The following is a 25,171-nucleotide window of genomic DNA, read 5'->3' as shown; positions in this document are numbered from 1 at the left end:
GAGGAGGGCATCACAGCATGGCCAGACCCTGTTGAAGGCCCTTCTCTCTCTCTCCCTCTCTGTATAAACTGGAATTTTGCTTTTTCAAATCTCTCTATTGCCTGAAACAATGCTTATCATGTTGTTTGGTTGAGTGAATGGGTGAGTAAATCTGTGAACTAATTGATTCTGGTTCTAGTGCTACTTCTACCTGAACTTGATCCAGAATCATGTCACCTTAGACACACCTTAGCCTAAGTCCAGGAGAAGAATAAAAAGAAGGAAGAAGGGCCACGAGGCTAGTAAGTATGAGTGCCTTGTTATTATTGATAACATGTGTTGAGCATTTGCTCATTCTTATAAAACCTTGTGACACAGTTACTTTTTCTATTGTTTCATTTTATAAATGAGGAAACCAAGGCTTTGCAGGGTTCAAGAGCTTATGGGAGGCGGGCAGATGATAGAACTACGGTAAAATGTAATGGTCTGAAGGGCAATCCCATAAGTGAAGGTCCAGATTTAAGTCTGAAGACCTGAGTACACCACGCACATGCTTTGTGCTTGATCTGGGACTGGTTGAAGGTTGGTGGTGGATTGTAGAGTCAATATTCTGCTAAGATAGCTTCTCCTCTCTTTCTCTTTCATGGAAAAAATGAATAAACATTTTTTTTTTTAAGACTCTACCCTACTGGTGTAGACAGTGATATATTGAACTGTAGTGCAAAAACCCACGTGGCCAACTGTGGGTTTGAATCCTCAGTTGACCTGAAAACATAAGAGCTGCACATGCCCAAGATCCTGATGAGCTAGAGGGTGGGGTAAAGTGGATTACAGCATGGTGAGACCCTGGTGAGGGTGCCACTCTCTCTATTGTGGGTATGCATGCTCTCTCCTATGAGTAAAATAAATAAATTTTAAAGAAGGAGCTTGATGAAGATTGTACACCCAAGTTGTGGAACTGAATGCAACTGGGTTGACTGCCTTTCTAGAGGTGCCTGTGAACTACTTCATGAAAAATAAGATGGGCCAGCCAGTGGCATGGTGGTTGGACTGGATTTCAATGTAGGCTGACTATGCCATTCCAGTCCTGGACTTGGTGGCTTGAAAAGCACACTGTGCACATTTGCATGCATGCCCAAAATCTTGAGAGGAGGAACGACGGAAGAGAAAGGATTGCAATGTGACTATCACCCAACGGGGAATGTGTTTTCTCTCTCTCCTGTAAGCACAGGAGCCCTCTAGCAAATAAAAAAAGAAAGAAAGAAAGAAAAAAGAAAATACAAAAGACAAGAACCAAAACTTGCATCAGGATAAAAGGCAAAAATTGAGAGAGAGTACAGAGAACTGGTAGATAGGCTCCACTTATGTATTTGGAGGCAATGGATGGAAGGGAGAGAGGACTTTCCTTCAGCTTCAATTTTCATTGCTGAATGTTTTTATTATAAGGCTGAAGAAATTCCTGTTGAGTCTTTCTGCAAGACTCTGATTCTCTAATTTGATTTTCAATCTAAGGATGTGAGACTAGCATTTAGGGAAATTATACATTGTAGAGGATCAATTTGATAACATATCCTTTTGGGGGTAAGAAATATAAAACTCCAAAGAGCCATTAGGCTTTTAATTTTGCCATGAATTCTGTCTTGCATGAGGTTTTAGGGCCCCTCTCCAAGGCTAGACCATAAGCTCTAAGACTGCAGAAGCATAAAGTCACTGACAGTAACTGACTTACTGACTGCATTCTAGTTTTTCTACCTTATCTACCACATGGCTGGTGTTCCCAGTGATTGTTTGATGAATCAAAGGATGATTTAGGCAAGGGAAAAGTGACATTGGGTGGGGTAATTTATGATAAAATAAATATTGGCTTATCAGAAAAGTCATGACACATTTTTGCATAGAAACACATAAAAATACATCATGACTTTTCTGACAACCCAGTATATGAAGAATGGAGGAAAATGAAGAAAATGCAAATCTGGCTCATACCTGCTATGTGACAGATATGCTTAGGCTTTTATCAAAAATCCATCCCTCTAAAACCCTGAGAGATCTGTATCATTGTTTTTATTTTACACATGTGAAAATAGAGGGTCGAGAGGTTAGACATTTTGCACAAAAGTGCACAAACCATCCAAAAATATGTCAGTGAGGGCGTGAGAGAGCTGGATGGACAGTGGATGGAGGGTAGTGACCCATGCTGAGCCACTGAATGGTCTCAGGTGACTGGCGAAGGGATTTTGCAGTTCATATTGACCTTGAATGGCCACTGCTGATTTAAAGGCCTGCATGGGATCCAAATCTCAAGCGTCATTAGATTGCTAGCTATTTGTTTAATGATATAGTTGCTTTTAACATAATGACTCATTCATTCTTATTATCAATGTGGTTATTTCTAATTCTAAAGTGGTACTCTGTAGCAGAGAAAAACATCTTGTTTTAGACCATGTTTCAAAATTGAGTGAAGAACTGTTTTATGATGAGAATTAATGCAAAAGGGAAGTCTAGGCTGAAATTTCTTGCTTAGAATAATCGGTTCCATGTCTCTCATAAGCTAATTTGTTCAGTCCAGGCATTCAGGTGTCCCACTGGCTTAGTATTGGTTCCCAGACCAGTACTTCATGGACTCAGATGTTGTTCTTACCCAAACCTTACTTACCTTTGTGAAACTCTCCAGAATCCCAGGACATTCAACAATGCCAACGATGCCAGGAAGAAGAAGAAGCTTTCTAAATTGCCTTTGTTTAATGTGTTTGGAAACCAATTGCCTGTTCGGAACAAATGTAGTAGTTATTCATCTGTGGAGCTGTAAGTCCCTATGATGTTTTACCATTCCACAATCCACAGTGCTTTATTTGTTTCAATAGTACAAAGTTCATCTAAAACTTTATTGTCAAAATTTATCTAATCATACAATTGACAGTAAAATGATAATAAAGACCCCCAATATTTTGAAGCTCAAACACCTCCTCAATTTGTATCACAGCATATGTATGTCAAAAGAACTGTGTTGTAGAGATGACCAGATTATGCTATTAATTTATAGGAACTATATTTGTCTCTTTTATTCTTATATTTCTATTACAGTATCTAGAATAATGCCATATACTGAAGGATTGCCTGGTAAATATCTATTGAATGAATAAAAAAAAATTTCCATCGCCAAATAGATAGTTTGTATCATATGCTAATTATAAGTGAGATAATATATGTAGATGACAAATATTACATTATTTTGAAAATTTAGATAAATCTAGGGGTACCTTATGATAATATCACAGACCCTATTGGACAGTTACTTGAAATCTTTGGTTGCCATAGAGGTTTTCTTTGGACCTGGTGAGTAACCTATCACTTTAGTACATCCAAATAAAGGATCACCATTTCCTCTAGGACATATCAAATTATTCAAGACTCAAGGTTATTGCTTTAATTGCTTCTAAGTTATTTGTTTAGTTTTTTAGAGGTTTTTGCTATAGGGCGCATGCGCTCACCAGAAAGGCAGAGAGAGACAGAGAGACAGAAAGCAAGAAATCATCCCCCAGGGGGGATGGTCACGCCTCAATTCCTTCTCCTCCATTCTCCTCTCAGGATCTTGGGCATGCATGCACACACGCCTGGCATGAGTTTAAGCTGCCGGGTCCGGGAGGCGAACCACGGTCAACTACGTGGGAGTCCAGCGGCATAGTCATATGCGAACTGCTGGTCCCAATTGCTTCTAAGTTTTGACTTTTGCATCAGATCTTTGCTATAATTCTCTCTCTCTGGCAATATTTATATGTATATTTACTTCTATCAGGTCATCAGAAAAGTCGTGACGTATTTTTCTATGCAAAAATGACCTAATATATCTATAGCCACATACAATTTTTTCTTAAGTGAGTTTTGAAGTATTATTATTTAATATATTATATAAAATATAACATATTATATGATATGTAGTCAATGCTTGTTCTTAGGCAACACTTTAAAAACAGTAATGAGATCTAGTATCATCATATATGTTATGGATATATAGTATTACAAGTAGATTAAAAGGGAAAATCTTTTTATTTAATTTTATTTATTATTATTATTGTTATCTCTTTTTTTGAGAGGTTTTTGCTATAGGGCACATGTGCTCACCAGAAAGACAGAGAGAGACAGAGAGACAGAAAGCAAGAAATCACCCTCCAGGGGGGATGGCCACGCCGTAATCCCTTCTCCTCCTTTCTCCTCTGAGGATTTTGGGCACACACACACACACGCCCAGCGTGAGTTTAAGCCACCGGGTCCGGGACTCAAACTGCAGTTGACTATGTGTTTTTCTCCCTAGCCATTACGCTAGCTGCTGGCCCCATGGGAGTCCAGCATTCTAACCACCACACTACCTGCTGTCCTTACAAGAAGATCTTTCTTTATTTGTTTTCTTAAAGACTTTCTTATTGGGGCCGGCAGATGGCGTGGTGGTTTAGGGCACTGGACTCCCACATGGCTGACCGCGGTTTGAGCCAGGTCCAGGTCCAATGCTTTCCTATTTTCCTTTTCTCTCTCTCTATAACTCTTGCTTCTCACTCTCACTCTGTCCCTCTCTGGTCAAATTAAAGTAAATAAATAAATAAATAAGTTAATTAATTAATAAAGTTAAATAAAATAATTGTTTTAAAAAGAGTTATTTATTTAATTATATTTATCATTATTACTGTTATTTCTTAATTTGCTATAGGGTACCTACACTCACCATAGAGAGACACAGAGACACACAAAGAGAGAGAGAGACAGAGAGAGAGAGAGAGAGAACAGTGGATCAGAGCAGTCGTCTATGTGACAATAGAAATGATCTCATTGACCATCTGTGGCACATGGATTGTGGTTGTTTCCTCAACTAGAAAATGGATCTTGGCCTTTCTCTTGACATGAATACTTTTATTTTTATTTACTTCTTTATTTTAGGTTTTAGCGATAGGGTGTGTGCACTGACTAGAGAAAGAAAGAGAGAGAGAGAGAGAGAGAGAGAGAGAAATCAGGGGGGATGGTCCAGCCTCCAGATCTGGGACTCTAACCACTCTCAGCCATGTGGGAACCCAGCACCTTAACCACCCCGCTGCCTGCTGGTCTGGCATGAACACTTTTAAATCAGATTTGAATTAAAAGCTCTGTTTAGAGTTGACAGTCAGCAAGTGTGTAAGTATGACAACCACAATCAAATTGTGCCACTTCCCATTTAACCTTGTTTCTCTTCTGTCATTTAACTGCCCGGTTATTATTGGGCTATTATTGCAGATCAACCATAAACATTAGTTTGTTTGTGTCCATTATTGGGCTATTATTGCAGATCAACCATAAAAATCAGTTTGTGTCCTTTGTTGTCTTGGACCTATAAATAAAAGCTGATACTGAGTTTAAAGCTATTTTGTACGTTCCACTTCTCCAATTTATTAATTTTTGTTTTCTCACAATTGAAATACACAGTTTTCTTGCTAGATTGAGATAATACCTTCATCTGCTGTTTAGATGAGTAGTTTCAATAGATGTTTTCCTACGTGTCTGTCTACTGAATATTGTGTAGACCTTTTCCTTAGTATGTGTGTGCGTGTCTGCATGTCTGTGTGCATGCTTAGGAACTAAAGAAGGGGAGGGATTAAGGAAGAGGTCAAGATATGGTGGGATAACATCCCACTTATTTTCAGGAAGAACTAAACCATTCTGCTAGGCCTATTCAAACAGTCCTACTTTCTTTTTGTCTTGAATTAATATCTCAGTCGTTTTTCTGTCCTTTTCATTTTCCATTAGCACTTTGCATGTCATGAGAGTATACCATTTTATCATCATGTATCTCTGGCTATAGTAGGAGGAGTTAGCACAGGGCATGTGGAGCCTCAGAAGTGACATGACATTAATTTTTATTGGATCATGAATTTTGGTCCACAATAAGTAATTGAAAAGACTATCTTTATATTAAAAGAGAGTCCGATGAGGGAGAAAAATGTAAATTTTATTAAATCTTCAAAGGTAAAAAACAGTATTTCTAAGTAATTATGCAATTACAGCAGATACCAGCCTTTTGAGAGACCTCGACAGATCTTCCTGGACACATTAGAGTCCTTGCATTTGTCATGGAGATGCTCTGGTGGACTCAAATGAGAAGCCCCTTGGTGTAAGAAGAGGTGGGGTGATGGGAAGGAGGATGTCACATAGAAAGGTTAGAGAAAGGTAGTGAAAATTTGCAAGTATGCACAAAACATTTTGTGAGTGGGGTTATTTAAAAATAAAACTAAAGATCTGCATAACACCTATTCAACCTTTGATAAGAGCTCTTGTATTCTTTCTTAAGTATTATTTTTGGTGTTCAGTTTTCTTCTTAGTGCTGTTCTTCATTCTTGCCCCATCTATTGGCCTTAATTAGCTGTAATTTAACATTCTCTGTATAGCTCATTTAACGATAAACTCCGTGGTAAAAACAACTATCATCTGAATTGATGGTCCGAAACAAACACTAGCATCAGGTAGGGCAGGGAACTTTTTCAGGAAACCAAAAAGTGTTTATTGAGATGGTCTGTCTATGTAAAGAGAGAGCATAAGTAAAAAAAGAGAAACCACATGGGCTTTGGAGTCAGACAGACTTTTAAGTCTTCACTCCGCTATTGAACAGTTTGTCTTTGGTCAATAACTGGACCACGTATGCCTCAGTTTCTCTTCTCTAATATGGTGCCAACAATACCTCCTTTACTGAGCTATTACGAGGAGTAAAATACCTAATGGCCTTCAAGGGTTAGCCATAGAGGTGACTCTCCCTCAGCATTTGCTTATCATCTCCTCCTGCCCCCTGTAGAGATGGCTCACACATACTCAAGGCCTGAGCGTGATCTGAGGCCTTTTTCTTGTCAGATTTTTCCTCATATTCCAAGTGTCTTTTTTCTTTTTTTTATCATTATTCCAGATTTTTCCTCATATTCCAAGTGTCTTTTTTTTTCTTTATCATTATCCAAGGACTGGTTGTAAAATGTTCCATTTAACATTGTCAGTTGACTCAGCTCTTTGGTACTATAACTTTATTTTAGTAGCTTATAAACTTTTATTGTCGTAATTCACATTTGTGCCATTTTTCATCCAACATTTCTTGTAGCTGATTGAAATCAGGAGCATCCTTGCAAAAGGGGACAAAGTAAAGATTTTGAGTCTACAATGACTGACTAAACTTTTCCAGATCTCCACTTAGGTGGCCAGGATGGTTAACAACATGAGACAAAATATGCCACACAGAGAGCTTGTGGGTCATTCATCCTCTGTTAATGCCCCCAGTGAACCCTAGTTAACACTTTAGCAGGGTAAAAGCTGGTCAGTAATGAGTGTTACACTATGGAGGTAATAGAACACTCACAAAATATGTGGCATTTTCCAGAATTCCCCCCAATTATTTTGTGTTTAGATTTATTTATGCATTTGAAAATCATTTTTTATAAATTTTCACGTAGGGACCAGCAGATGGTTAAGGTAGCTGAATTCTTACGTGGCTGACTGTGGTTCAAGTCCCAGACCCAGCTGCTTGAAAATAACACTGGGTGTGTATTTTCAAGCTGGAGAATGGAGGATGGATTGTGGCATGGTCATCCCGCTAAGGAGGGGCAATTCCTCACTTTCTCTGTATCTCCTCTCTAGTGAGCACACATGCCCTATGCCAAAAAAAGAAAAAGAAGAAAAAAAGAAAAGAAAAATAAATTTCATATATTAGGAAATGAGCATTCTAAATTGTTTAGAAAAAAAGAGTTCCTAAATGAAGTAGGGAAATGCCAACAATAATATTCTGGATTAGTAGAACATAAAGATACTAAATAAAATGTCTCTGTCTAAATCATCACAGTCATTTTAGAGACAAACGACCTTTAGAATCATCTAGAGTCCTTCATTTTCTCTCTCTCTCTCTCTCTTTTTTTTTTTTAACAGATGAAATAGCAAAGGTACAGAAAGATAAAGTGAAGCACCACCTAGTGCAGGAGAACCCTGTCTTGCCACACTCACAAGTGCACTATGGAAGCCCTCCCTGTTCCCCAGTGGTGCTCATGGAATTTTATGACCTTCCTTAACAACTTCTCAACAGTATAAAAATATCTGGGTGAGTCATTAAAATAGCTCACTCCAAATTCCTTCCAAAATACCTAAGACAAGATTTCTATCCAAATCTTGAGACTGACATTCAAACTGTGAGGTTCTTGGAGTAGGAGTAATTTACACTAAATCAAGGCTTTGAATCTAGATAAGAAACATATATGATGACCCACACAAACGATGACAAAGTTAATAATATGAGACAGAAATATATTTTATTCCTTTTCCATCTTTTGCCCTGTCCTGTAACACTTGAAATGTCATGTGCTTCCTTGACACCTTTCAGTCTTGCAGGGCCTGGCAAGCCTAACCTTGTGTTTCCTCGCTTTCATTTGATATGCTCTTACCCAGAGGAAGGGCTCCTGACCTGGCTAGTTCTCCTCTTAGGCAGACCGGCTGCACTCTGCCTAGGCCTCACCCTAACAGGGTTCACTTCCTTGCTGCCCTCAACATTGTTCAAACAAACCGATCACATTCTTCAATAGGAACCAAGTGTCACCTCAAGCCTTTGTTACTACGGAGTCTGCTACTTATAGACCCTCGTTCATTCATTCTGCTCCCAAGTGTGACTCCATGAGACTGCATGGCATGCTGTGCTTTCTTCTTCCAGGTTCTGAGTATATTAGCTTGTCGGGAAAGTCATGACACACATTTGCACAGAAAAACAGAAAAATATGTCATGACATTCCCAAAAATCTAATATGACTAATTCCTTGCTGTCAGTGTCTTTAGCCAGTGTCCAGTGCATATTTCCCAGCATTTTATACTTTATTAGGGTAAGGGTGTCTCCCTCACTGAGGATGAACAGGAGTCAGAACATATCCCCACCGCAGAAATCAAGGTCAGTTTTAGATGTAATATTAATAAAGGTTACTCTAATGCATAATTACTGGGTTTTGAGGAGAGCGGAAAGAGAAAGGAACCCTCCCACATATTCCTCTGCTTCACTATCTAGTACCAAGCACCTCTGCTTCTAAATTACATCTGAGAGTGTCAGCCTCATAGAACCACAGGACAAGAAACAATGGGAAAAGGACACAGGCAGATTTACTGCACCCAGGTACTGTTATTCTCAGAAGCAAAACATTACAGGTGAGGGCTGTCTTCACGACTCAGTGGTAATGTGCTGTTCAAGAAAAGCCAGATCCCACCTCACAGCTGAGGTCTGAATCCACAGCTTGAACTCCTGGTCCAGTCAGTCTGAAGTAAGCTGGGAACGTGGGCACGTGGGCACGTGGGCAAGTGTCCAGGATCTGATGGGGTTGGAGGCCTGGAGGGAGGGTATCACCATGTGACCAGACCCTGTGATGGGTGCTCATCTCTACCTTTCTCTAGCTCACTCTCATGTGTGTGCATATAGTTCTATCATGAATAAAGAAAATGAACTTAAAAAAATCCCAAACACTATAGGTAAGTGTGAGTTTCAGGAAGCACCAGACAGCCACATGTGCGTGTGTCTGCAGTGTCTAATCACTCCAGTGGATGAGTGTGTGTTGGAGAACCTAAAAAGTATGGACAGTTCTTACTTCAGCCCAGTAGTTTGCTTGTTGCAGTAACTGGGCTTACCTGTGTGCTTCAACCTTAGATTTTGGCAAATAAATCTTACATACTCATAGTCAATAAATACTGCCTTTTAGTAAATCTCTTCTTTTGAAGATAAAAAAAATAGAAAAAAAACACCAATATAGGATGGGAAAAGTGACTGTAACACACTGTTGCTTTTGCTTACAATAAACATCCCTAAAAGATTAACAAAGTTTAAAATAATAATAATGATAGTAATAATGATAATGAGAATGAGAAATTCATAAGACAAAGACAAAAATAAAATAGTGGCAGGACCAGCAGTTGGTGTAATGGTTATGTCACTGGACTTCCATATAGTTGACTGCAGTTCAAGTCCCGGACCCGGGAGCTTAAACTTCATTCTAGGCACCGTTGTGTGCCTGCTCAAGATCCCAAGAGGAGAATGGAGGAGAAGAGACTGTGGTGTGGCCATCCCCCCAGGTGTGTGGGGGGGTGGTTCTCACTTTCTGTCTCTCTGTCTCTCCAGTGAGGGCACGCACCCTATAGCAAAATTTCTCAAAATAAATAAAACAGTGGAAAATACTATTTTCAGGCAAGGTTGAATTCAAAGGAAAAATCATTCAAAAAAGACATTGAGGATCTTTTTATATTGATTAATACAATCAGATTTGAAGACATACCAATTAACATCTCTTAAGTAATGATAATAAAATCTGTTGGAAATACAGGGGAAAAACAGGTAGATCAGAAATTTTTATTAATGATTATATCACACTTTGGTCACTTTTTGAGAGAATAGATCAAAAAGAAAACGATGTAGAGAATTAAAAGAAAACGATTAATGTGAATTTAAGATTATATCATTGTTTAGGACAAAGTAAAAATTACCATCTCGGGGGCCCAGCAGGTGGCATGGTGGTTAAGGCACTGAACTCCCATATGATCCACCATGGTTCAAATCCAGGACCTGATGGCTTGAAGATTATAATAAGTGCATGTATGTGCATTTCCAAAATCTCAGGAGGAGAACGGGGGAAAAGGATTACAGCATGACCCTCTCCTTAGGGGGAGTGGTGATTTCTCATGTTCCCTCTCACTGTCTGTCATCAGCAAGTATACATGTTTACGGCAAAAACCTAAAATAAAAATAAAAATGAGAAAAAGACGGTACCCATGTAAATAACACCATTAACAAGCCAAAAGGATTAAAATGAAAGATTTTGCTACCAAATAGCTAATTGGTCAAGAGGAAATAAACACAATCATAAAGTATTTACAAAATGAAGAAGAGGAGGAAATCGCATTTACAAGCTTAGGGTACAGATATCAACTCTACTTAGGCACTTTAAAGGCAGACAGGTCTTCACTTTTAAAGTAAGAATAAAAATAAATGAACTAAACATTCCAAGACAGAAAATTTAGGACACAGATCAAACAAATATAGAGAAAGTAAGAGAAAGGAAATAGCAAAGATGAAAGCAGAAAATCAATTTATTAAATATACTAGATTTAATAGTTCTAAGAGCTGATTCACTGAAGGAAAATATTACTAAAAAAAAAAGAAAAAAAGGCAAATCCTAGCAGAATATGTAACAAAAGATACAGGGGATGACCCTACTGTAGAAGTGTGTGCTGGAGAGAATCTTTACGTGGCAGTTTGAGCCCCACAAAGAGCTGTGATTCCAGCTACCCTACAAGATGGGGGCAGTAGAGTGTGCCTGAACCACAGCTACTTGAGCTACTGAGGTGACAAGACTGGACAGAGCAAGACCCTGTCTTGAAAAAAAAAAAAAAAGATACAGGGGCCAGCAGGTGGCATAATGGTTAGGTGTGAATTCCCACATGGCTGACCATGGTTCGAGTCCTGATCCTAGTGATTTGCTTTCTCTCTCTCTCTCTTTGTGTGTCTCTCTGGTGAGTGTACATGAACTGTAGCAAATTGAAATATAATAATAATAACATTAAATAATTATTTTTAAAAAATAAAAAAGAGAAGATAATAATGTGTTGTATTCATGTCAAAAATCATATAGAATTGGGGTGATTATTTAGGACACCATCAATTACCAGGTTGAACTAAGAAGAAATGAAAACATTTCTATGGCCAACTACAGTGGGGAAACTTATTGACCACAATGTGAAGAAAAGGGAACCTTGTACATTATTGGTGACAATGTATATTACTGTAACTTTTACAGCAAACAATATGGATGTTCCTCAAAAGACTAAAAACAGCATTGCTATATGATCCAACAATATTGAATGAGGATGTTAACGAGATGTCTGAATTCCCATGTCCCTTGCAGCATTATTCACAATAGCCAAGATACGGAAGCAAAGTACCCATCAATGGATAAACAGATTTACAAATGTGGTATATACGCGCAATGGAATAGTCTTAAACAAGAAGGAAACTAATTTGCAACAACATGGAAGAGTCTAGAGGACATTACATTAAGTGAAATAAGTCAGGCACAGAGAGACAGATGGTCTCACTCATACAGAATGTAAAGTAAAGCTGGCAAAGCAGAGAGCAGAATGGTGGCTACCAGAGACTGAAGGAGTTGGGGGCAGTGGTGCATGGAGAAAGGGAAGATGTTGGTCGAAGCATACATACATTTACTTAGATGGGGAGGAGTAATTTCTGGTACACTGGAATGTCCTATATAGTAATGATGTGTATTTTGAAATTGTCAAAAGAATCGATTTGAACTGTTGTCACCACAAAGCAATGACAAATATGTGAGGTGGTAGTTATGTAAATTAAACTGATTGGATCATACCAGAATATATTGAAATATCACATTGTACCCCATAGACATGTACAAATATTATTTGTCAATGAAAAATAAAATAATTTAAAAAAGAGAGACATTAGGTTCTGTATTCATCTATTAATTTTCTTGGAAGAAAGGGATCTTTCCTCTGGATCATCCCATCCCATGCCAAATATTATTTATAGGATTAATGTAAAGATGATTGAAAATCTATTGAAAAAAATCTAATGTTAATGTAATCAATTAGGCCAATAAGAAAAATCCTAAGGTGATTTTAGGAGCCACATAAGGTGCATCCACTACAACTGAATATGATTTATTGTAATTTTAGAAAAAGTTTAAAAAATTATGTTGAAGGATATGTTTTAGGTTTACCTTTGTAAGCATACAAGAAGACTTAATAAGAGAATAAGTGTAACCCATATTAAGATCATGATCAAGATAAAATGTGACTGTCTTCAGGTATTAACATTGTCTGTCAATTCTGGGTCCTGGGAAAAATGCAAAGCATAGGAGTAAAAATGGAAAAGAACAAAAAGTTACATTTATCTGAAGATTAGATCATTTTGCTAATCACATCCTCTAAAACACCCTTGCAAATTTACTAAGAAAGTTTAAGAAATCAGATACAGATGGAGACATAAACATTAATTAACAGTCTCACTATTTAACGATGACCATGTCAGTGAGTTGTATTGAGGGAAAACAATTCTATCCATAGTAGCAAAAAGAATATAAGATGCCTACAATAACTTCAACAGAAAGTGTTCAGCACATATGTGAAAAGAATATCTCACTGAATTAAATTTTAAAATACTAAATATATTAAAATATGTACTTAGATGGACTACTATGTATTGCAAAAATTTTTGTTTTACTAAAATTAACTTAGAAGTTTTACTCATTTTACTGAAATAAAAATATAGTTTGGGAAAACTACAAAATGACTCTAAAGTTCAGAATTTCTTAAAGGAGTGTAAATCATAGGTAATGTGGTTTTTATAATGAAGAACAAGTATTATTAGTAACATCTGATTAAAATACTTGATTTTCTGCCAGAGGGCATGTGTGTTCACCAAAGAGAAAGAAAGATGCCCCCAATAGGACATGGCCATGCTGCAATCATTTTCCTCTGTTTATCCATCTCATCAGGATTTGGGGCATGCACACATGTGTCCAGTGTGTTTTTCGAGCTGCCTGGGCCCAGCTTCAAACTGAGGTCAGTCATGTGGGTACTGACTACATGTGCATAGTGTCTAACCACTTCACTTTTCTAAGCCTCTCAGGACGGAGGACTGGAGGAAAAGAGGCTGTGGCATGACTCTGCCCCAGTGGGAAGTGTTCCCTCTGGTACCCTCTCCAACTCTGGTCCTCTCTAGTGAGTGTGATGCTCTTTGGCAATTAAAAGCATCTATATTACAAGTTTCATTTCATTTACCTTAATGATTGTTGAATGTTTCTGTTTAACAAGCTTTTTTTTAATATCTATCATATTATGTTTTGAAAATTGACTATTTGAGGTCTATAGGTAGTTTCTTAACAACAGAATGAAATTCACATGAATGAGAAAAGTAAATGAAACATATTAAGTCATCAAAACTCCATAACCATAAATAAATGCAATGAAATTAACCACAATAAAAAGTTGGTAATTTGATTACATACCTTGGTAAAATTTATGTAAAACAAAGTTACTTAGGATATTGAATGTTAAGTTGAAATTGGGAAAATGGAGTCTGCATTTGGCGTGATGGCTAAGGTGCTGGACTCCCACTCGACTGAGGTTCAAGTCCTGATTGAAAATTACACCATGCATGTGTGCGTGAGTGCCCAAAATCCCTAGAGGAGAATGCAGAAGAGATGGCAGCATGACCATCCCTCCTGGGAGGTTGTTTTCTTCTCTCTGTCTCTGTCCTTCTCTGGCAGGTGCACATGCCCTACGGCAAAAAAATCTTTAAAAATAAAGAACTGAGAAAATACTAGCAATAAATATAGCTAAATGATAATGATAATAAATATAGCTTAAAGTATAATGAGCATATATAAACTGATAAGAAAAAGCACTGGAATGGACCCAATTTAAATAGGCCAAGAACAAAGCATTTCATAAAAAAGGAAACAATTAAGATGTTCTATAAACATGAAACATTTTCAAAAAATACAAATTAAAGTAATGATAGGATATAATTTTTGTTGGTTGACTTGACAAAGATCAAAATTAATGTCTCAAAAACATTGTCTGAAGGAAAAAAAATTAATGTCTCAAGATATTAATTTCAGCCGTGAAATCTGTAATTGATGCAGGCTTTTAGAAAATAATTTTGTTTTGGTTCCCAATACATTTAAAATGTGTTTTCTCATTGAAAAAATAATTGCATTTCCAAGAATCTATTCTAAAGAGAGATTAAGTGATGCACTTAAAGATTAAATTAACAAATGCAGATCTGGACCAGTGGGTGGCGTGGTAGTTAAAGCACTGGAATTCCCACATGGTCAACCGTGCTTAGAGTCCTGGACCTGATTGCTTACTTTCTCACTCTCCCTCTGGTTTACTCTCTCTCACTCTCTTTCTCTGGCAAAACTCACATGAAAAAAAAAATAGCAGTAATTAAATAAATAATTAAAAATGTACATCTTAGTAATATTTACAGCCTTGAAAAATTGGAAACAACATTAACATTCCACGAGGGAAAGTACATTAATCTATGTATCTATCTCTATTCATTAAAATATAGCATACAATTGTTAAATGTGAACTTTTTTTGAATTCTGAATGTTCACAGTATTATTTAAGGAACAAAAAAAAAGGTAGGGACTTTATATAAATTAGTTGAATGGTCATTACCAAAATTATTCAGAGCCTAATTTAGTTTAGAATATATATATGTGTGTGTGTGTAAATTTAATACCTATATATACATACACACAAGTAGAAAAATATTGAAAGGAAATATACCCAATAGTAATATGGCCATCATCTTTCAAAGTCTTTTTTTTCCTTCTTTGCCATTTGGATTTATTTTATCATTTCTTACTTTTAAAACAACAAAAATGTATATAAATATAGCTATTTCATTCAATATACTGGAAAAACGTAATTTTCACAAATCATTTCTGATGAATTGTCAAATGACAAAAAGGGATGGCTTCCCACTACCACCACCTCTTCTTAGTGACTGAAGAACTGGAGAGCAGGCCTGTTGTTAGCAGCCTCAATATAACTTTTTTAAATAAGAAAGACATAGAAAGAGGGGGACAGACAGACAGAGACAAAGAGATAGCCCTCTCTGAACAGGGTCCTGACACCAAGACTCCCCCTAAGGTTCAGCCAGCCTCAGATCATAGGTACCATGAGCCTCGTGTATTCAGGGAGGGCTCTGGACACAGACTCAGAACCTTCCCACGTGGATCACCGTGCAAAGTATTGTGTTTCACCACTGTGCCACTGTCCTGCCGAGCCACTATTTTTTCCTTAACACCATAACTTGGAAGTTATGTGCTATTTACAAAACTGTACTAAGATATTTTTATAGAAATAGTTAACACCCAAAATAACAAGAACAATTTTATTCTGGGCCCTCAGATTCACTCGTTTCAGTCATCTATCACTGTACTCCCTATTGAAATCACAGACCAACCAAATACTTGAAGTATGCATGGGATCATTTAACATGCTACAGGAAACTGCTTTTGATTAGGGACTGATTTCTGTTCTCTTTTTGCAGTGAGATGCAATAGTTCCCCTTTGTACTAACTACTGTTTTATTTTGAATGTAATAGAACTTTGAAAATCTTAAAATATGTCTTTCAGAATCTCTTCAAATGATAGTTGAGTGCAGTGAACAGTAAGTTCTCTCAGACTTTGTTAGATTTTTTTTTAAGTCATTTTGTGGTGCCAGTTTTCTAGCAAATGTCCAAAATTACTGAGACAAAACTGTACTGCATTTTAGACCCTGCTTTATTTTAACCACACTTTTCTCTTCACTATCTGCTTTTGCTTGGGAGCAAAGAAGTATGCAATTAAAAGGATGTACCAGTCATTCTCCAGGGTGGATATGCTTCTGAACCATGGGAAATAAACCCAGTGTAGTGAAAAGAGCTTTGGAATTAGAAATCCACCATTGCTGTATCATTTGGGCCACCTATATAGCTCTCTGAGCTCATTTTCTTTTTATATATGATGGGGCTACAAATATCTACCCCCAAAGAATTTTTGTGAAAATTTAATGAAATAGTATCTTTGTGAAGTGCATATAGCAAGGTCTGCATATAACTGACACTTAATAAATGTTAATTTCTTTCCTTCCTCCTTTCAGTAACCTGATTTAAATGCTTCATTTGAGATTCATAGCTCTCCTACCTGAGTTAATTTTTAAAACACATTAATTTTCATGATACCTGAAGGAAATAATACCTAACAACTGTATTCTAACTTTGACTTTTCTACCATTTTTTTTTCATATTTCTCTAATAAGCACTCAAAATTTTATTACTCTTAATTTACAGACGAGGAAACAGAGGCACAGAGCAGCTGAACTGTTTGCCTAAAGTCATGTAAAGGAGACAGAATAAATATTTGTTGAATGAATGGATGAACTGAGATTGGGCCCCAGTTCTGCACATGCCCAGTACTTCCCCTTAGATAACAATGCCTGCATTGCGACTTCAATTTGCATTTCTAGATCTTGGGAATTGTGGATAAAAATGAAGTCAGGTTGCTGTTTCCAGGAAGGGACACTGTGTCTTTCAAACTTGTAGAGAAATTACTAGGCATTGTTCACCTGAAGTGCAGAGAGAACGGGTATGGGTGATATTTGGCATAACAAGCTTTCTTATAAGGGTGAGTTCATTCTCTTCAAGAGCATTGGGAGGTAAAAACCCATCAAGATAGTGTGTTCTCATGATGATTTCAATGAATTATCATGGAAATGAGTTTTAGAAGAGAGGTAATGCTTTGTGATAATAGCCCGATAATGCCATTAGTTATGAACTGTAATTGTAATAGCATTAGTCAAATGAATATATCTGATATTAATTTGAGTGTCAAATATTTCTATAAGGCTCTTCTTGTTAATTAAACATCAGCCTTGTTATTATTAATTCAGTATCCAGCCAGCGCTTGCACATAGTAGGAACCCAGTATGTATTTGTGGACTGAATTAATTAATCAATCTCTAAGTGAAGTTATTTAAAATAGTGAAATATTACATTTAAATCATTTCATGGCTATAACAGGAACCGATTTTTGCTCAGTCTCTGCTGATTTGTACAGTCTGTTCTTCATCTGTAACTCCAATTTGCTAATGGTGTAGGTTTATACATTTCAGAATTTTAGAAATAAGCCTTTCTTATCTTTTGTGTATCTGGAGGTGAAATAAACTTTTGCCCCAAGTTACTTTAATTCAAGAGTAGAGCTCGTGCCTTTCATCCTGTCATGTAGTCTTCAGACCATGTTAAAATCAACCGGACATCTTCATGCCCGCATTGAGCACCTGAATATCACTGGGCCAAACCATGTTTGCATAGTTTTGTATCAATCCTCATAGCCACCAGTATTAATTAATGGGTCTTCTACGCTACCAGCCATCCCAACACTGTCTTCTCAATCATCTTTTCTTGCTCTTGCAAAAAGTTCGTATCTCCCTGCTCTGTCTACTTCTCATTCTTTTTCTACTGGTGTTTGCTCACACAAATGGTTTGCTATAGACCCCATAAAGAAAATGGAGGCACTTAAAAGAAAGGCTCCTGCCTCTTTCCAGTGCTAGACCTGGATGTCCTGTCTGTGCTGTGTCCATCCTCTCCTTCCCTCCTCTGTGTCAGTGTGGGGAAGAAGAGTCCACCTTCCGAGAAAAAGTCAGTCTCTCTGGGTTGGTTCCTGAATGAGTCCGCCCATCCATCCACCCTTGTTTCCTCAGGGTCTCAGCTCTATCAGTTTTCTATTATTTTTCATGCACTTTTTTTTTTTAAGTCTACTTATGCATTCCATGATGTAACCAAGCCATAAAAGAACCAAACTGATTCTGTACTGTGCTTAGTCTTGGAGTCTGTCTTAAGTGACAACACTTCGGAAAATCAGTTCCTCACAATGAATCTTATAGAATCTAATCTTTTTTTGTTGGTTCACCAGAGGAACAAAAAAGTGCCCTCCATGGGGAATGGTCACACTGCAACCCTTTCTCTTTCATCTCTCCCTCCTTTTGGGATTTTGGGCATATATGTGCACATGCCTGGTGTGTTTTACAAGTTGCCGAGTTCAGGACTTGAGCCAAGCAGTTGGCCGTGGGGAATTCAGTTGCTTTAACCACAAGGCCACAGAGCTGACCTTAGAATCTAATCTTTTACCTCCCTCACAATAGGTCAAGCCTTATGCTTATTTAATGAAAATAATAACCTTGCTGAGCCTTTACAGATACTAAAGGAAATAGTGAAGGGAAAGATGACACCAGCCCCTTCCCACGTGATTGACTGAGAAGATTTTATGAGCACAAGCATTACAAAGCCATACCAGATCCTCATGGCTTCTAATCCCGGAGCCAAGAGTTGTCTTGACCGACTCCAGTTTGCTCCTGCTGCCTCATTAGTCACTGCTTATCTTTAAGCCCCCTGTCATTCCACCTGCATGCCCAGAATGGACACTGTCCCACAAGCAGTGATTGCTTCCCTGACTCTGTCAGGTCTCTTAGTGATCCTGCCAAAAGACAATGACCATGACTCCTCATAATTTTGCCCCAAGACAAAGAATGACCTACACTTGGTTTCAGGATTTATGCTTTCACCAGTCCTTTCTCTTATATAAGTTCCGTTATCTCTTCCAGTATGGCAAAAATGGTTGCAGACTCTGGTCTACTCCCTCCCTGGTTTTGGCCTCCTGTATCTTGTTCACTAACCCTTCTCTCTCAAGATTGGGCTTTGTTGAGCTGCAAGTGGTATGGACCTGACTTCTGGTCTTTTAGCCTGTGTAGCAGCCCTGCCCATTCTGGCATCAGTGTGTATGTGTGTGTGTGTGTGTGTGAGAGAGAGAGAGAGAGAGGGAGGGAGGCAGGGAGGGAGGTTGGGGATGGGGAGAAGAGAGATAGAGAACCTCCGATAGTGTCATTCTTAGCCTCAGCCAGCTTGGATCATGGCACAGGCATGCCCAGTGTACTCAGGGAAGTCTCGGAGTGCATGTGAACTCTTAACATTCCCACAGAGAGTCTTATTTTACTATATGCCATTGTCCAGTCCCTTTCTCCTACTTTTTGACTTCATCTATATCAGGGATTCTCATCGGGTAAGTACACTCAAGCATCTCTCAAAAATAAAGAGAGTATCTTAAACTCACACCTAATGTTCCCAGATAAAATACAGGATTCCTGTACTTAAATTCAAATTAAGCATAAAATTGAATTTCAGAATAACAATAAATTGTTTTTTAGGAAAAACATATCTTAAATATTGCACGAATAATTTTTGTATGGACATATGTCCACAAGGTTACATGGGACATACTTAAGTACTAAAACATTATTCATTGCTAATCTGAAATTCAAATCTAACTTGGGATCTTGTATTTTTATTTGCTAAATCTGGCAACACCAGCCACATCTCCTTCCAGCCATCAATCTATTTCTGAAATCTTCCTCAGGCCCAAGTTCTTCAAAGCATAATCTAAACATTATGCCTCTATTTCCTTGCTAGATATTTTTCGCTCTACTTCAAACCCATTTTCATTCTTATCTCACCACTGAAATGGCTCCTATTGAAGTTATCAGTGACTATGATGTTGCTAAATCTAATGGACTCTTTTCTGTTCTTCATTCTACCTCATTTCACTGTAGCATTTGACAGCTTACTATTCCCTCTTGAAACAATTTCTCTCTTACCTTCAACAAATACATGTATGTATTTATGTGTGTTGAATGAAATCCCCACCACCACACTGGCTGCTATCATTTTCTTTGGAAGGCTAGCTCTCCACATCCAACCTTTAACGTTGGGGCTTTTGAGGTCTAAGCTCCCTTTCTCCCATTCTTAATATTCGCACTAGGTAATATCATTCAGTCTGTGGTCTCAAGTGTTACTTTTGTACTCAAGATTTTCATATTTAGGGACCAGCAGTTAGCGTAATGGCTATGTCACTGAACTCCCATGTAGTCAACCACAGTTCGAGTCCTGGACCCGGTGGCTTAAACTCACACTGGGTGCATGTGCGTGCGTGCCCAAGATCCCAAGAGAATGGAGGAGAAGGAATTGCAGCATGGCCATCCCCCCTGGGTGGGTGATTTCTCACTTTATGTCTCTCTCTGTCTTTCTGGCGAGCGCACGTGCCCTATAGCAAAAACCTCTCAAAAAAGAAAAAAAAATACTCATATTTATATATTTTTAAAACTAACTCTTTTTATTACTGAGCTCCAGATGTTTCTATTTGACATCTGGGTAGGTCAAACTTAATGTACTAAAAACTGAGTAAATGACATATCTGAAAATCTAGTTTTTTTCCAGTCTTTTCTGCTTAGTAAATAAAATCTTTCCCCACTAAACTGCACATGGAAGAATCTGAAAAGCTTCCTTGACACCACCTCCTCCTTTTTGCATCTTATTGGGCTCTAGCTTTTATTAAAACCGTCACTTGGACTAGCAGATGGTGTAATGTTCACATTGCTGGACTACTATGTAGTCAACAGCAGTTCGAGTCCAGGACTCAGCAGCTTGAAACTCATGCTGGGTGCATGTGTGTGTGCTCCAAATCCCAAGAGGAGAATGAAAGAGAAGGGACTGTAGGAGAATGAAAGAGAAAGGACTGTAGCATGGCCATACCACCCGGGGCGGGGAGAGTGATTTCTCTCTGTCTCTGTCTCTCCAGTGAGCGCATGTGACTTATAGCAAAAAAACCTCCCTCTCAAAAAGAAAAAAAAATCACTGATTCGATTGATTCTACCTATACAATACAGCTTACATCTGTCCACTTCTCCCTACCTGCCCCTTTCCTCTCTTGTTCAGCACTACTCTAGACTTGGATGGCTTCAGTTGTAGCTTTCCTATTTCTTCCAAGTCATATTTATGTATTATTTTCTATTTTTATAAAGCAAAAAATGCAGATCATTTTTCTAAACAGAGAACTTTACATCTTTTGTCTGTTAAATGTTTCTTTCCTTTGCTCTTCCCACCCACCCTCTACCACCCACTCCCCGCCCTTATGGTTTCTGGTATCTAAACTTATCTTGTCTACTATTGTATCTTCAGCTCTTCCCATTTCTTTTTCTCTTCCCTTCCCTTCCACAGTGATCTTAAAACATTCATAGATCATTTCACTCACCTGATGACTTTATGATTTCTTATTACACTCAAATTAAAAAAAGGAATCTCTGTAAGCCAAAGGTCCTTTGATGATTTCGTCTTTGTCTAACTTCCCAACTTGACTTTGTGCCCTTCTTTCCTTTTTGGAATACTTTCAGCCTACTGGACTTCTCTGGGTTCCTCTTATTTACCCGGCAATTCTCTATGTCTGGTCTTGAGAAGTATGTGCTCCACTAGAAATACTTCAGTCCTATGTTTAAAAAGCTAAATATTACTCATCCTTCTAGTCTCAGCTGCAATCTTAAGGTACTTGAGTGTGAACTTGTGTTCTCCTCTAACTTTATAAAGTCTTATACATTTGCCATGCAAAGGAAGCTCCAAGAATAACATGGTCCTTGAAGCCAAAAAGAATCTCCAAACACTGCTTGACTTCATCTCATTTCAATCTGGATCTGGAATTAAAGCTGAGCAAAGCAACTGAGCTCTGCAAGTACAGAATACTTTCTTTTCTGAAGAAATATTAAATGTCGCATGAAAACATCATAGCCATGATACTCCTAGTCCATTTGGGAGAGGTTAAGATCCTACTCAATTTAAATAACAGAAAAAAATAATTATTTTTGTGAACTTGCATTAATCTGGTTATTTATATTTATTCCTCTAGTCTTCATAAAAATCTTGGGAGGTTTAGATATTAGTGAAGAAGAAAAGGAAAAAAAAGGAGACTATTTTAGAGAAGAAACTGAGACTCAGAAAGGCTAAGCAATGACTTCAAGATCTTGGAGATAGTTAAGGGCTAAGATGAGTTTGATTTTTAGTTTTATCTGACTCAGACATCTGGCCTTATTACCTCTTGTGAGCCAATAGCAATGGAAAGTGGTTACCTTCTGTAGTCTAATGGGTAATTTCGGCATTTCCTGATAGTGTTATGAACCTAAAGACCTCTGTGCAGTTCTAAGGATCCTGCTGAGCCAAAGGCTGAGGATGTAGACTGAATTGTTTCTGGGAAATCTAACACCAGTGTATAAGAAGGGCTCTGCATCTAATGCTGACCAGGGACTGTGAGGGGGTCCACCTGTGGGAGCTGTCGTGGCCCTACTTAGGTAGCCACAGGATCACTGGTCCTAAACCAATGGATGGACAAGTAGAATAGGGCCCTGGCTAAAGGTGAGTCATGGTTGCAGGCTGCTTCTTTAATTTTTCCCTCAGGATCTAAAAATCTGTTGTCTTAAAACATATAAAGTTGGATCTGAGGCATGGATCTGAATTTGAAGAAACATGTCTCAGAAAATAGGCATGAATCCATGAAATCCAATTGGAATACTTTGCCAGATGCATAAATATTTTCTTCTTTCAAGTGTGCTGTAACTGCAAATTCCTGTTTCAAGAGCAACTCAGTGATTCATGCTGACATGCCTGTCAGTGGCCTCAACAATCATAGGTATTTAAATGAGAATTTTAAACTATCTCATTTTTAATTTAAAATGATCTTGATAGGAATGAAACAGCTACATTCTTTGCACCTTTCCTAAATCCTGAGAAGGAGGAATTAGTGGGGACAAGAATATGCACAGTTGACCTCTTGATTCTGCCCAATTATCTGTTTCTCTTAACATTTTCTTTGGATCCTTCAGTCACCTGCATGTCCCTAACTAAGATGTCATTTTTCACTGAATTTAATTTGTTATTTTTGTCAAAGGTAAGTTTGAATTCATGAGTGTGAGAAAATTGATCTTGTTGCTAATGGGGTAGAGTCGAAATAAGTAGTTTGACTGACTTCTTCACTCCCTTATATTAGCATTGCTACTTTTAGATAAACTATTCCTGAAATGATTAGTGTAGGAGGGTGGGTTTAGTCTTGTATCTTCTCCTTTAAAGCACTCAGAGTTAGAGATCCCAGAAGGATCAGTTTTCTCACTTGTACTGAAAATGTCACTCTAACAGTTATCTGTCTGCACAGTCAAGTTTTGAGAAATCTTTTGAATTTACCGCATTCACACCACTCTCCATCATGGTGCTAAAAATGTCTAATGCAGCTTGGAGACTGGGAGACTGTGATAGCTGATCTTTTGCAATCATACACTAACACTCACACACACTCATATGCACACATGCTTAGCTGACATGAATCCTTAAAAATTGAAAATACCCTATATGCTAAATGAAATGCCAGGGAATAGGGGCTGCTTAAATGTGTCATTATAGTGTTGATTTCATTGTGGTTAGTTCCATCAAAAGAATTAGTCTAGTTGTTTGAATATACTGACCTTGTTTTTAGCCAAATGGGGCCATTACATTGTATAATGTAATTTTATACTTAAAAATAATTTCTGGCACTGGAATTTTCAAAGTACTCATTTAATTTTATCTCATCAACTCTGGGAAAAGTGAGATGCATCATTTCCTTCTTTTTAATTAAAAGAAAATAATGTTAGAGAGCTAATGACTGATCCAAAGTCATGCCTATGCAAAGGGTCATTCTCTTTTAAGATCCCTGATTAGTCACTATAAGCCAGTATAAGAAGCAAAAGCATCTAAATGAACCTATTTCTTTTCTTGAGGAATGTTCTTCTGATACCTGAGGGAACTGTCACAAACACAGACATATCTTACTCTTAGAAAAACATATGATCAAGTCTCCCGTGACGTCATTTAGAGAATGATGATGGAGACGTGTGTGGGCTGAATGGTAGTAATTAGGAGAATCAGAAGCTGATTACATCCAAAAGAGGAGGATTAATTGATTGCCATTAACTTGTAATAAAGTCTAAGAATATTCCATGGGGCTCTATTTTTGGTCCTGTCCAATTCGATAATTTTATCATGTACCTGGAAGATGTCTAGGAACTTGCTTACCAAATTTGCAGATGACAGAAAGCTAGTAAAGAAGCAAAAATCAGTAATTCACTGGATAACAGACCCAAGTTTCAAAAATGTATGTTATTTAGGATGACAGATTGACATTTATTAAGAATAAGGTCCTGTATTTAATTAGGGAAAAAAAAAAAACATGATGAGTGGAACTAAACTGAGAACAACTTTTCAAACAAACAAACAAACAAACAAACAAGCAAAAAGACTAAATAGTTTCAGATTTTAATTGACATAAGCATGATTCAACTACTAAGAAAATCTACACAATCTCTGTTAGTGTTAAGAAAGTGAGAGAATGTCTAAGTTAATAAAGGTAACATACCTATCCCGATCGTATACATCTTGAGTATTGTGTTCAATTTAAAAAATCTTATTTTAAGAAAAATATTGACAGGGCTGCCCTCTAGTACAATGGTTAAGTGTGATCAGCCAGATCCCAGATGGTTATCAATAGAGAAGTAGAAATTATCAAAGTTATCAAAAGTTATCAAAGTAGAGAAGTAGAAAATGCTAGTATTTCTTGTATTTTTTAAAAAATATAATGTTAGAATAAATTAATTCTAAGGCAATATCCACCTATAGTATTCTAATATACTGGGATATGATTTGATGAAACATATTAGTGTAAACAGAAAACCTTAAAACAAGTAACTTCA

General features: G+C 37.5%; 1 protein-coding gene across 1 annotated transcript in view; it reads right to left on the bottom strand.

The window, feature by feature from the left end:
* The window catches only part of SLC15A5 (solute carrier family 15 member 5), a 111,398-nt gene that overhangs the window by 3,844 nt on the left and 82,383 nt on the right, over positions 1-25,171 (bottom strand). The window contains exon 8 of the mRNA XM_006167326.1: positions 2,636-2,744. Coding sequence (XP_006167388.1) covers positions 2,636-2,744 — 109 coding nt within the window. The remainder of the gene's footprint in view (positions 1-2,635; positions 2,745-25,171) is intronic.

The sequence above is a fragment of the Tupaia chinensis genome, unplaced genomic scaffold (assembly GCF_000334495.1).
Source record: "Tupaia chinensis unplaced genomic scaffold, TupChi_1.0 Scaffold144702_1, whole genome shotgun sequence".
Lineage (NCBI taxonomy): Eukaryota > Metazoa > Chordata > Mammalia > Scandentia > Tupaiidae > Tupaia > Tupaia belangeri.
Note: the sequence above shows the minus strand (reverse complement) of the source record. Positions and strands in the feature narration are given on the sequence as shown.